The following is a 14,641-nucleotide window of genomic DNA, read 5'->3' on the forward strand; positions in this document are numbered from 1 at the left end:
CAGGCCATCTTGTGCCTTAGGGAAAAAAATCTGTCAGGAGGATACCACAGCACATGAAGTCAGGACATGATTTCTGGATCAGGGCACATTTGATTCTTTTCTTGGTTCTTTTAAGGACTTAGTGGAAATGATGACTCTTTTCTACAAGCTGACCTCAAGTCTAATGCTGCTAAAATGATTTAACAACTTGCTGTGAAATTAGCTACTAGAGTCATACAATGCTTTGCTCACTGAGCATAAAATTCACTCTTACACAATAAGAACTTACCATCCTTTACCCCATCCTTTACCCATGTAGTAAAACATTCCAACCCCCCCCAAAACACTCTGGGAATTGAACTTTCAATTTTTTCCTTAAAAAAACATTCCCCGCCCCAAACCCCAAGCTGATACTCAGAAGAATATAACCACCACCATGGCACGCAGAAGTTGCTGAACTCTGCCACTCAGTTATGGTAAAAAAAAAAATCAAAAACGCCAATATGCAGGGGGCAGGAGGCAGCCTTAGACACTGTCTCCCCTCCTGCTCCCCACTTCAAACCAATCTCATGCAGTTTCCCCACCCAGAAAAAGAGAAAACAAATAATAGTCACCACCACAGCAACAGAGTGAGGTTTCATAAAAGAGTATTTTCGCTGAACAAATACTGCTACCTTTATAACCTTAAGAGTATAGTCTGAGATGTAACTTTCCAGGTTTCAGAATCTTAACACTGAAATTCTAGGACTGGTTTTTTGTCCAAGACTCGGTCCTAAGATACTTTAAGTACACTAACTGCGGTAGATACTTTATTGGGTAATTTTATATTTATCCTAGTTTTTCCCACCTTGTCTCTGCTCCCGGCCCCCATATTTTCATCACTCCAATCCTAACTCTTCTGTGTGATATTTCATCAAGAATTTTGTATTATATATAATGCCATTATATGACTGCAGCTATAGGTCTGCAGACAAAAGGATTAAGACTTTTACTCTTCAAATTGTTGCTACATTTGGCCAACATCAATTGCATTATACTACTTCACTTAAAACAAAAAAAGGAGCTATTAAATGTTCCCTGAGCTATAAGAAAGTTAACATCTATCTCTAAAAAACATGGGTCAAATTTTACTCCAAGCATCCTGGTTAACAAGCTGTAAAGTCAAGTCCCTGCAGAGGCTAAGGCAGATACGATGAACAAAGAAGGTACATTATGAAATCAAGGAGCTTATGCCTGGTATGACGGGGCCACAGTCACGCAGCTCAGTCAGGTACCATGTGGCACTGTAGGCCTAATGTCATCAGAACTTCCACCTTTTCAAAAGAAGTTACGAATCTAAATTTTCATCTGAAAGATATGAATTCTAAATTAGTTTAAGCCCTATGTAAAACAGATATTAAAAACATAAAACCAAATAACCAATGCAACATCAGGCAAGTGAAGCAAAACCTACTTGTGGGCTAAATCTAGTCTACGGACTAACGATCTGTAACCTCTAGGAAAGGGATCAGGGCTTTTAGGAGAAGGCGTTTTTGAGTCCAAACTAAGGAAGAAGAGAGCAGTGGGGTGGGAAAGGAGACATTATGTGCTCATGAAATTAGAAATATCTTGCCAGGAAAAACTCTCCATAATATCTGCCACCCATAAAACAATAAATAGAGTGGAAATTTACCATACCCTGTTTTCTTGAATTCCATCCCCTGGCCCCATTTCCCAGCTAGATGTGGAGCCTGAAGAGGGCAGGGACCTCATCTGTCTTGGTTATCCTCATGATAAGAAGGGGCTGACCAACTTAAATTTATAAACACCTTAAAAAAACTAATATATTCAACAAAAATTTACTGAATGCCTACTGCACATGAGGCACTATTTTGGGGACATCTCAATGAATAAAAAAAATTCTCTCATGGAGTTTATCTTCTACTGGGAAAAACAGACTAGATGAATAAGTAAATTGTATGGTATGTTAGAAGGTGGTAAGTGCTATGAAGAAACAAGAGCAAGCAAGTGTGAGGTGGAGTGGTGAAGGTAGGGGTGTGGCAATTTTTAATGTGGGGACAGAACAGACTTTACCAGGAAGACGATAACTGAGTTAAGACGTGCAGAAGCCAACGGAATGGCCTTACAGCTCTCTGGAGAACAGGCATTCCAGGCAGAAGAACAGTCAGTGCCGAGGCCTCGGGAGTGTGTCTGGAGCGTGACAAGCAGTGAATCACCGGGTGACAGCACAGTGAGAAAGGCTACATGTACATCACCATAAGGACTTTGATTTTTAGCCTTTGGAGAGTTTTGAGCAGTGGTAATGTCCGACTTACATTTTTATAAAGATCACGTTGGCTGCTGTGTTGAGAACTAAAAGAATGACAAAAAAAAGTAAAGAAGTAAAGTAAAAAGTAAAGTAAAAAAAGTAAAGAATGAGTAAAGAATGACAAAGATAGAAGCAACAAGACCAGTGAGGAAGCTATTTAAAATGATCTCAGAGGGAGATAAAATTTGAGCTTGGACTAGAATAGTGGCAGTGATGGTAGTGAGGGGTGACTATTTCTGAATGTACTATGAAGGGAGAGCCAGAATCACCTGAGAGATTTATGTGAATCAGAATGAACTGAATGAAACTTTTAACTTTCAGGGATATCAGGACTTATAAAAAATATATTTTCTCTTATTTTCTATTTTGGTTGTATCAAAGAAAGATAAGAGATGCTCTAAGAACAGGGAGATTACGTGAAGGGCAAACTCATCTCTCCTTTTGATTGGCCCTGAAGAATATGGTAGCAGTTAAAACACAAGCTTTGACTTCACACATGTTAGGATGGCTAAGATATTAAAAGAAAAACCTGAAAAATAATAAGTATTGGACAGGATATGGAGAAACTGGAACCCTTGTGCACTGCTGGTGGGAATGTAAAATGGTATGGCAGTTCCTCAAAAAATTAAACATAGCATTACCATATGATCTAGCAATTCCCCTTTGGGTATATACCCAAACTTATACACTCACATTCATCATTCATAGCATTATTTACAACAGCCAAAAGGTGGAAATAACCCAAGCATCCACTGATGGATGAATCGATAAACAAAATGTGGTAAATACATACAACGGAATGTTACTCAGCCTTTAAAAGTAAGGAAATTTTGACACATGCTATAATATGGATGTGTTTTAGAGACATTTTAAGTGAACTTAGTCACAAAAGGAGAAATATTGAATATTATTTCACTTACATGAGGTTCCTAGGCAAATTCACAGAGAAAGTGTAACAATAGTTACAAGGGGTTGTGGGGACAGGGGATAGATAAAAGTTTCAGTTGGGGAAGATGAAAAGTTCTGGAGATAGATGGTAGTAATGGCTACACATTAATGTACATGGTGCCACAAATCTGTATGCTTAAAATGGTAAATTTTATGTATATTTTACCCTCAAATTAAGGCAAAGTGAAAAATACAATAAAGCCTGCTTTGCCTACCTCAAAAACAAACAAAAACCTCAAAAAAGACCAGCTCTGGAGTTAGGTCACCTGATTGCTCATGAATTGTGTGCCCTAGACAAGTTCTGGAAACCACTGAGCTTTATTTTCCTCATCTGTAAAATGTGGATAACCTTTAGCCCAAAGTTTGCTGTGAAGATTAAATGAGATAATATTATGAAAGTTCTTAGTACAACACATTAGATACTCAGTAAATGTCATTTATTCACTCAGTTATGTCCGACTCTCTGCGACTCCATGGACTGTAGCCTGCCAGGCTCCTCTATCTGTGGGATTTCCCAGGCAAGAATACTGGAGTGGGTTGCTATTTCCTTCTCCAGGGGATCTTCCCAACCCAGGGATCGAACCCACATCTCCTGCACTAGCAGGCAGATTCTTTACCACTGAGCCACCAGGGAGTCCCATTTAATAAACACCAGCTACTAGCATAGTGAGCTACTTGTCAAGAAGTAAGCAAGCCAAAAGTCCTTGAATCCAGTGAGTTAGTTTATTAAGTTAAATCATCACCATGGAGCTGCACATGCAATCTTCATTAACTAAAGAAGCCACACAACAACTAGGTTTTTTGTGGCATTTGCTATGGTTAAATCCAGTTTTAAGATATTTTAAAGAGATACCAGTTAATAATGGTGACTGAGGTGAAAATTTGAGAATTACTGTATAAGACTGATTTCACATTTAAGAAGTAGGATAAATTATGGAACAATGTCTTAATCACAGATTTTGCATTCTATTAACAATGCAAAGAAATAGGGTAATGTGGTATAATTCATTTATTAATTATTAAGTATCATGGATCAGCAATATAAGTAGACATACTGAATACACATAAATACATCAAGTTGCATCTAGGCAACTAAAAAAGCTCCAAGATACTTTTAAAATTACAGTGCTTTATATGTTTCTTATATTGGGCTGTTTCAAGTGCTATCCTTGATATAAAGGATATAAAAAACTATGGTTGTAAATCAGTAGGAAATAAAATCTGAAGTAAAGCTCAATACTGTAGATTCAGATAACATACCTCTTGCTGGTCATTTACTCAAATTAAAATACAAAAGAAAAGTCAGAGAACTCAATTTTCAAAGTGCAAAGCTGGTATGAATTGTAAATATCACAAAGGCGAGTTAACCAGTATGCATGGGAGTAGAGGCAGTGATTTTATTTTCAATTTTGGTCTTTAGAGATCTGAATTTAGATTGTGTTTCATGACTGCTTACAGGAAATTAATTCTAGTTCCTAGAAAGGCTAGTTACAACCTACTATACATAAATATACCATCATAGTCTAAACTAGGCAAAACGAGAAATCTTCAAGTCCTAGTTCTGGTTTATCTACTTCAAGAAATATTAAAAACAAAGCTATCTCTTCATTTGTATAACCCCAAGATATGGAGAAAATTATAATGGGACTTGACTTAAAGCAGCATAACAAAATCTTGACAAAAGAAAACCAAGTCATTTGTGCTGAAGAAACTATAATATCTATACAGCTGCTGCCATAGCTACTGTTGAAAAATACATGGTCAAGAAGGAAACACCCCTGAATTGCTTAGTAGTATAATAATTTTAATCTGATGGGTGTAATTATGAACTAGTGTGGTGTATTAAGAATACAACAGGGCATCCTAGAGTTCTATACACTTTGGCCCTTCCCTTCTTCTGCCCCTCCATACAGCAGCTCTTTTTTAAAGATACGCTTTTGGACTCATAGGCTCCTATATACCATACGAGGCCTGAAGGCAACTAGTCTAAAATGAGTCAAATGTCACTACGGTACACATCTGTCAACTGATGTTTGGAATGATGTACAAACCACAGGAATCAGTTACATTATACCATCTATACAGTCAAGGAGCCTTCATACTCAGAGGTGGAAAAAAACAGGTATAAAGTTAGAATTTAGAAATGTGTGCTAAGTCACTTCAGTCATGTCCAACTCTTTGCAACCCTAGAGACTATAGCCTGTCAGGCTCCTCTGTCCATGGGATTCTCCAGGCAAGAATACTGGAATGGGTGGCCATTTCCTTCTCCAGGGGATCTTCCCAACCCAGGGACTGAACCTGCATCTCTGATGTCTCCTGCACTGGCAGGCAGGTTCTTTATCACGAGCACCACCTGGGAAGCCCTGTACATTATATCACCAATACAGTCAAGGGGCCTTCATGCTCAGAGGCATAAAAGAAACAGGTATAAAGTCAGTATTTAGAAATGTGGTTTCTCTTTTATACAGGACCAGTGCTTATTTAATTACTTTTTTACAAACATGGCTAGATATACACCAAAAACCTGTGTGGCATATACTTGATTCTATGACTGTATTTTCTCTAAGTATGTTAATTGCAGAAAGCTATTTCCAGTCCATTAAATACATTTATCTTGACACAGAAAGGACTGTTGTGATATTAACTGTCTCTCATGGCCTAAATGTAAGCTCCATACTATTCTTAGTTTCAGATTCCACTAAAGGATTACAGGTTACCTTGGTGCATTAATCAGAATCCACTTATATTTTTGACAACGGGATGAGGGCCAACTGAATGAAGGGTAATTCTCTGCTTCTGCCAATACTAACAGTGTTTGTGAATAAGTGCATCATAAGAGAAGCAGGCTGTGATCCTGAGAGCACTGATTGGTGCGGTAGGGGAGTAAGTCATCCTTTCAGATGCTGACTTTATAAACTTGACCAGATTGCTAAGAAGTTTTCATAACAATTTTAAAGGAAGAAGTTCTTTGAGCTTGTGGATCACTGTCCAAAGCACAAAGGATTATCTTGCTTGCAAAGCACTTTGTTTACCACCACTTCCATGGGAACCATTTTAATAAGTATTTTAAATTAACAAATGAAACACTGCTGCACCTGAAAGAGGAAAGATGTAAGAAAAAACAGAAGCAGATCTATCTGAAAAGGGAAGATGTGATGCTATGTTAAAAGACATATTTACACTTGTAATGAGCAATGTTTAAGAAACACAACAAGATTTCACAATGGTGACTATTCTGGCCACACTAACACACCATTCCTATATTAATGATACAGGCCAGGTCCAAAGGCTGAAGAAGATTCCAACCAGGAATGTAAGGCCTAAACACAAAATCTTTCCATGGTCAAGATTCAAGACAATAACAATATCACACATCATGGTCCTTGATTTTAAAAAGCAGTGCTCTCCGATACTGGATGCTTGGGGCTGGTGCACTGGGACGACCCAGAGGGATGGTATGGGGAGGGAGGAGGGAGGAGGGTTCAGGATGGGGAACATGTGTATGCCTGTGGCAGATTCATTTCTATATATGGCAGAACCAATCAATATTGTGAAGTTTAAAAATAAAATAAAATTAAAAAAATAAAAATAAAAAGCAGTGCTCTCCTGAAATCTAACATCACTTCCATAATGTAACACATTTCTATTTCCTGTACTATTGGGAGAGACCCAATGTTATTGTATTTTTTCTGAGGTTTTTCTTGTTATAGTAGTATTCTTGTGTTTGCTAGATATATGTTAGTTACTCAGTCATGTCTGACTCTTTGTAACCCCATGGACTGTAGCCAATCAGGCTCTTCTGTCCATGGAATTCTACAGGCAAGAATACTGGAGTGGGTAGCCATTTCCTTCTCTAAGGTATCTCTCCAACCCAGGGGTAGAACCCGGGTCTCCTGCATTGCAGGCAGATTCTTTACTGTCTTAGCCACCAGGGAAGCCCTGCTTGATATACGATCAATGCCATTTTAGAAGTCATCCACCAAACAAATTAAAAAATACACACTGAGATGCAATGATGTCAACCATTCATGAGTACTCAAGAATTTCCTATGTTAGCTGACTGTGTCCACATACCCTGGGACACACTGAATGCTTAACGTAATTTCTTCCTTAATTTAAAAATACGAGACTCTTTAAGTGGTATATTTTAATGTCTCAAATAGAGGATATTAAACTAATATGGAAATACAGTTTATGAAATGAAAAAAGTCAAGAGCTAGCAAGAATAATTTAGAATGATGACTTCTATAATTATGCAAAGATTAATATATTATTTTTCTACCTTAGCTTCAAATATCTGATAGAGACGCCCAATTTATAACATCTAAATGGTGTCAGTCTTAAGAATTTAACGCTTAAAGTCACTGCTAGCTTTTTTTCCCCCAAAGCCTTTTTCTTCTGGGACACACTCTGTAAGATCTTACCAAGGCTGAAAGATCTGGGGATGCCACAAGTAACACCACCTACTCAGACCTGATTTGCTAAGAATACAGGCCCTATAAGTCTTGTCTGATTAGGGAAGGATATTTTTTTGTTTCTTTTACATTGGCTTTGGCAATGATTTTGGTTTTGAAACTACATCAAACTAGGGAGTGATCTTTTTTACCTTCTGACAACCCATTATTGTCACTTCAACAAGGCACAATCTACACTTTTAAAAATGGGCTGTATCTTGCAGATAATCATTTTTCCAGCCTCGATCTACTACTACGTGACCCACATCACACTCTAGAAGACTGTGGGTAGAAAAGAGCATATGTCGATGTCATCATTGATAGGGCAGGGCATACCCTTTTAACATTCAGTAATGCAAACCAAAAAACTGAGCTCAAATAACTCCTAATAAGTAGAAACTAAGAAATTTAGCTGGGATTGGAGTTGAGAGGGGGATGAAAAGGATGGGAAGTGGGTAGAAGAGAGTAGAGGTGGTTCGTTTCAGGATGAGAGACAACTAGTGTCTTTGACTTACAACCAATGAGTCAAGGAAAACTTGATAAGAGTCTCTGGCTTGCCTACCCAGTGGACTAATGCCTCTGCTAAAAGATGGTTCCCTAGTTGCTTAATTAAAATTTACCACAGAGCCAGATTTCTTTCCTTTGGCTAGTAATGTGCCTTGTGGCTTTACTTGATTGACTTATAAAGGCTTTCACACAAGAGGAAAGATCAGAATGTATGGAACCTACATTTAGATTTCTGAGAAAGACTGAAGCATCAGATAGCCAACTTAAATACTTGGTCTTGGTTATACCTTATAAAATCTCAACTTATGGAAAGGAGAGCACAAAATAAGCAACAATATCCTTTAAGTATGTGACAGGAGACGTCGAAAAACACTACCTCTCTTAATACTTAGGAGAGGATGATGAGCATGTTAAAAGCATCATGCAGCAAAACATTTCTTGCAGTATTATCCTTCCTCAATCACTTGAAGTCATTCTCTAAGGCACTAGCTATGCAACTGCCTCTAAAACAGTATTAAACAGAAAGCTTCCAAATCCACAAAAGAAGAGAAATGAAAGACAAAGGAAGTGAAAGGCAAATAACCAATCCAAAGGCAGACAAAGTTAGGTGAAAAGAAATGTGATACTATACTTTGGTTTTGCATTTTTGTATTCTTCAGTGTCTGTGTCCTCGTCCTCTGAGTACCAATTATCTCCTCTTCCTCCAGCCAAGAGGCCCCTGGCCGCCAACAGTCCTGCAGCATTCCCATAGCCAGTGTATTTCAGGAGACTATCCACTGCAAAAACAGAACAGGTTTTTAGACAGGAATCCTTGAGTGCTCACTGTTATCACCAACGACTCACCAACACAGGGAAGCTGGACATACATGCCATGGTAGTAAATCTTAAAAGTTGAGAGGTTGTCAAAGTGTGGTAGTAGTAATCCTATATGTTCTGAGGACCAAAACCCTTTTTTAAGGTATCAGAAATTCAAATAGAGCTGTTTTGAATACACTCTGTGGCAGGAGTGGGGCTTCTGTGACTGCCAGGCCATTGGTAAGGGTGATGTTTTAAGGTTTTGATCACAAAATTGTTCTCTTTATTCAGTTTCAGAGAAATGATGATTAGAGTTAATGAAAGCCAGACTGGGATTTTACCAATATAGCATATAATATAAAATCTTTCTTATTTGCTTCTGTAGGAACTGGAGGGATATTAAGATAATAAGGAATAACAAAACCTAAGTGAAAGTTTGTGACCCCATGGACTATACAGTCTATGGAATTCTCCAGGCCAGAATACAGGAGTGGGTAGCCTTTCCCTTCTTCAAGGGATCTTCCCAACCCAGGTCTCCCACATTGCAGGTGGATTCTTTACCAGCTGAGCCACAACGGAAGTCCAAAAAAACCTAAGGATATTAGCAAATGTAAACAGAATAGGCTAAGTTATTGCTTTTTCAAAGAAATCAGAAAAAGTATGGAAGCACATTATACCCAGTGAGTATAAGGCCAGGAACTGCTGGACCTTAGTGATGGCTCTACCATTTATTAGCAGGTGGACCTTAGGTAAATTATTTTGCAGTTCTTTACTCCAGTTTTCAGATATAGAGAACTGGAATAATACCTACCTCACAGATTAATACATGCAAGGTGCTTAGAAAAGTATCTGGTATTAGGTTGGTACAAAAATAACTGCTGTTTCAGACAGTGAATTTTAAATCATCATAACTAGGCTCAAATGCATCCTTATTAATCGAAATAGGAACCACTACCATCAACACATCTTGCCAACAAAAAGTAAGTCTGTTTATTCTTATAGTGTAAAAATCCATGCTTCAGGATTCCACAAACTCTTGGAAAGCATTTTCTGCCTCCTGCTGGTTGTGGAAGCATTTTTCCTTGCAAATAGTTGTCGAAATGATTGAAGTGGTAGTTGGCTGGTGAGAGGTCAGGTGAATATGGCAGATGAGGCAAAACTTCATAGTTCAATTCGTTCAACTTTTGAAGCATTGGTTGTGCAACCATGTGGTCAGGCGCTGTCATGGATAAGAACTGGGCCCATTCCGTTGACCTATGCTGGCTGCAGATGTTGCTGTTTTCAGTGCATCTCACTGATCTGCTGAGCATACTTTTCAGATGTTATGATTTTGCCAGGATTCAGAAAGTTGCAGTAGATCAGATGGGCAGCAGACCACCAAACAGTGACCATGACAATTTTTTGGTGCACATTTGGCTTTGGGAAGTGGTTTGGAGCTTCTTCTCAGTCTAACCACTGAGCTGGTGGTCACTAGTTGTCATATAAAATCCACTTTTCGTCACATATTACAATCCGATTGAAGAATAGTTTGTTGCTGTGTAGAATAAGAGAAGACGACACTTCAAAATGATGTTTTTTCTTTTTTTCCAGTCAGCTCATAAGGCACCCACTTAGCTTTTTCATCTTTCCAATTTGCTTCGAACGCTGAATGACTGTAGAATGGTCGACGTTGAGTTCTTGGGCAACTTCTCGTGTGGTTGTAAGAGGATCAGCTTCAATGATTGCTCTCAGTTGGTCACTGTCTACTCCCAATGGCCAGTCACTACGCTCACCCTCAAGGCTCTTGTCGTCTTTGCAAAACTTCTTGATCCACCATTGCACTGTACCATGAAGGGCACGGAGAGGATGTAGGATGAACAGTCCAGGGTAGAATTGTTCATTAAATTTTCAAATACTTGAATGACAGAGTATCTCCCTTGACACTGAAAATAGGTAGTTTGAGAGCAAGTAAAGGGAAGTCTGCTTTCAAGGGACTCAGAAACTAGTGAAATTTATGCAAAAGGAAATATGGATTAATAATGTAAGTAGATTAAATAAAGTTTTACACTAGTCACTTTAAACTATTTTCTACATTAAAACCTATTGGTAACTATGGTCTCTTTGGTACTAATTCTCAATGGATGCTGGGTAGAATCATTAGAATTTAATGAAGGATCATGGTGGTATAATTTGAAAGCCCTCTGAATAAATCTGATATGCTCTCTCTTTCCATCAGTTCTTCCACAAGACGGAGTGATTTAGATAAATTAATGGATTCTTAATGGATTATTATATGTGCACGCTCAGTCATGTCCAACTCTTTGTGACCCCATGGACTGTACCCTGCCAGGTTCCTCTGTCCATGGAATTTTCCAGCCAAGAATACTGGAGTGGGTTGTCATTTCCTGCTCCAGGGGATCTTCCTCATACAGGGATTGAACCCATGTCTCTTGTGTCTCCTGCACTGGCAGAGAGATTCTTTACCACTGCACCACCTGGGAAGCCCTAATGGTTATTAAGGGAAGTGAATAAACAGTGTATACAAATATTCCTAATATTCATGACCCTAGACATGGTCAGACACAAAGTCACTAAGGCTGAAGGATCGTATATCTGAACCCACATTAATAATGACACTCTCATTGCAAGTTTTTGGATAAGATATATTTTTAAACAAATACGGATATTTAGCAGTTCCAAAACTGTGAAAGTCTAAATTGAGATGCTATGAATAGTTTAAATAAATATACTAAAAAATAATTTAAAAAGACACAAAATTTAAATAACCACCTACAGTGGCTAAACATTAAAATAGTTTAAGAATGTAGTTTATGAAAGGCCAAAATAGGTTAAAAAGAAGTCAAGAGAACACTAAATAACCTGCTTTCTTATGCAGAAAATCCTCCTGGAAGCTAGTGAATGGTAAAAATTCCTAGCACTTTTATGAAAATTGTGCTTACTGTTCATTCACTGGAACAAACCTTCTGTGTCAACTCTGTGATAGTTTGGGTTACAAAGACTGTTTCAGACACACCTTGCTTTCATAACAGTAGATAAGGCTATAGCCAATAATTTAAAAATCAAATGAACATTTGCTAATAAGATAAACACTTAAAAATTGGCGTTGGGAAGGGGAGACAAATGAACTACAAAAACCACACAGTGAGGAGGCATTTTCTTTGTGAAGTTCTGATTTATATTACTGATATCTAGTGGAGTGTTTCTAATTACTTTTTAGTCTATTTTTGAATATTCTCTATAACATCCTATTTGATATTGGGAAAGTAGTAAAAGGAAAATGGACTGAATTTGGATGTTAAGATGAGCTGTTAAGGCAAACAAAAGATCTCCTGAGTGGTCCTTAAAAGAAAAAAAAAAAGAAACACAACAAATGTTTTTGTCTTTGTCACAGTACTCATCCATGCACTTAGATGAAACTGCTAAAGAAATGAAACAAATGACAAGAAAGATTTCACCATGATTTTATCAAGATGCTAGAGGGCATTATGAAGAGGAAAGCAACCACAGCAGCACATGGCAAAGTCAGAACTGCACTGGTAGTAATGGCATTACTGCTTATACAAAGCATGGGTTTTATCACACTTGACTAACAAAAAAAAAAAGGCTTTGCTCTTTTACTGAGGAGAAAGAAGAGCACAACCAGATTCTACCAGAAACCATTCCCACTCTCTGTTACATACAGAAGGATTTACAGTACTTTTCCTTTCAGTTAATGCTGAAAGGAATTCAGTTAATGCTGTGACTTTTTGAAATACCGTACTAGAAGCTTCCTCTGACTAGTCTCTGTACTTCCAATCTCACACCCGCTCCTCTCCTGGTTACACACAACTCCCTTATATCCTTGTAAAGCAAAAGTATGACATAAGCACCTTTCTGGATAAAACCTCCAAAACCTCCCACAAAGGCTAAAGCTCAAATTCTGAAACAGGGCCTAGAGGGATCATTTTCTTGCCTCTGCCTTCTTTCCTAAACTCATTTCCTACTGCTCCTATGCAATGCAGATTCCTCACACTTTGAACTAGTCTCTTTTCTGTACATAACAAGGCTTCTTCCCACTTCTCTTTTCTCTTGGATGAAGACTTTCTCTGACCTTTTCCACACCAACCAATCATTTCCTCTTCCAGGTTGCTGCCATATCTGGCACATTCTTCTCTTATGGTGCTTACCAAAGTATATTACAATTATTACAATAATTGTATAATAATTGTATAGTAATTAATAATTATTATACAATAATATTATAATTATTCCTTTATATGAAAAAGTTCATAAGACAGTGTATTCACCACTGAATTCATAGACAGCATTAATGTTTGGTCTTTCATTAAACATTTATGGTGTACCTACTACCTGTAAGGTACTCTGTTAAACACTGGGGAACCAAAGGTGAAGAAGATAAGATATCTAACCTAAAGAAACTCAATGTCTAGAATAAAAGTTTAACAAAAAGTTATAATATAACAAACGTCAGAAGTATTTTAAAAAGAGAGAAGAATAAGTAAAAATGGTACAAAGCAGAGAATGATGAACTCTTCATTGGATGATCTTCATACAGATGACACAGATGAAGATTATGATCTTCAAGAATACAAAAAGCTTACTATGCTAACAAGGATGGAAGAAGCATTCCATGCAAAAGGAACAGCATCTGCCAAGCCATGGAGATGAGCCAAGGAACAGTGCAGTATAATCAGACAAGAATAAAGAAGTCTTTAGTATGATTAAGCAAAAAGTGTAGGGTAGGGAGTAGATTTAGGGAGTAGATTTAGTATACTTACACTATAAAGGTAGGCCATGGAGTAAAATTTGTATTTTATCATGGAGGTGACAGAGAGTCATTGAAAGTTTTATAAGGGGGAATGCCAATAGGATAAGTGTACTCTAGAACAGTCTCTCTCTCAGCCGTGTGTAAGAAAGAATGAAGAAAACCTGACCAGAAACAGAGGGATAGTATTATTTTAATAGTTTATTAAGAGGGATGCAGATTTGGAAATCCCCCTCAAATAGGCTGAAGCAGAAGCCAAGGGAGGGGATAATACTGCTCAGGAAGCAAGATAAAGTGAGGATGGGGCCAGATGAGAACTTTAGAGAAAGATAGCAATTAGATGTGGACAAAGATAGGATTGAACAAATCAGACTGAAAAGAATGAACAGAGAAGTGGGTCAAAGGAAATCTAGGAGTGTGTTGTAGTAGAGACAGACAATGGTCAACAGTATCAACTGTTACAAAAGAAAGATGCTATTAAGATAAAGACTAAAAACTATCCATTCCTTTTGAAAATTAGTTGTGGCTTCCCTTATGGCTCAGATGGTAAAGAATCTGCCTGCAATGCAGATGACCAGGGTTTGATCCCTGGGTTGTGAAGATCCCTTGGAGAAGGAAATAGTAACCCACTGCAGTATTCTTGCCTGGACAATCCCATGGACAGAGGAGCCTGGAGGGCTACAGTCCACAGGGGTCTCAGGACTGAGCAACTAACACTTTCTAACACTTTCTTTCTTTGTGACTTTGTGACCTTACTGAAAGCATTTTCAGTGGAATCTGGGAAGTAGGGAATGGTGGAAATGCCTTACTTGCTGCAAGTTGAAGTCTGAGTGGGTAATAAGGATACTGAAAAGATGAACAAATTAGGAAGAGTTAATAAAGGAA

The 14,641-nt window shown here is 37.9% G+C and overlaps 1 protein-coding gene across 6 annotated transcripts in view; it reads right to left on the bottom strand.

Moving 5' to 3' along the window:
• Nucleotides 1-14,641, bottom strand: part of RIC8B (RIC8 guanine nucleotide exchange factor B) — a 99,910-nt gene that overhangs the window by 17,239 nt on the left and 68,030 nt on the right. For all 6 annotated transcript variants that reach the window (XR_011464158.1, XR_011464156.1, XR_011464157.1 and 3 more), the window contains exon 8: nucleotides 8,828-8,972. Coding sequence is in view for 3 of the 6 variants with exons in the window: in XM_070370219.1 (XP_070226320.1) it covers nucleotides 8,828-8,972 (145 nt within the window). In the remaining 3 variants the exon portion in view is untranslated. The remainder of the gene's footprint in view (nucleotides 1-8,827; nucleotides 8,973-14,641) is intronic.

The sequence above is a fragment of the Bos mutus genome, chromosome 5 (genome assembly GCF_027580195.1).
Source record: "Bos mutus isolate GX-2022 chromosome 5, NWIPB_WYAK_1.1, whole genome shotgun sequence".
Lineage (NCBI taxonomy): Eukaryota > Metazoa > Chordata > Mammalia > Artiodactyla > Bovidae > Bos > Bos mutus.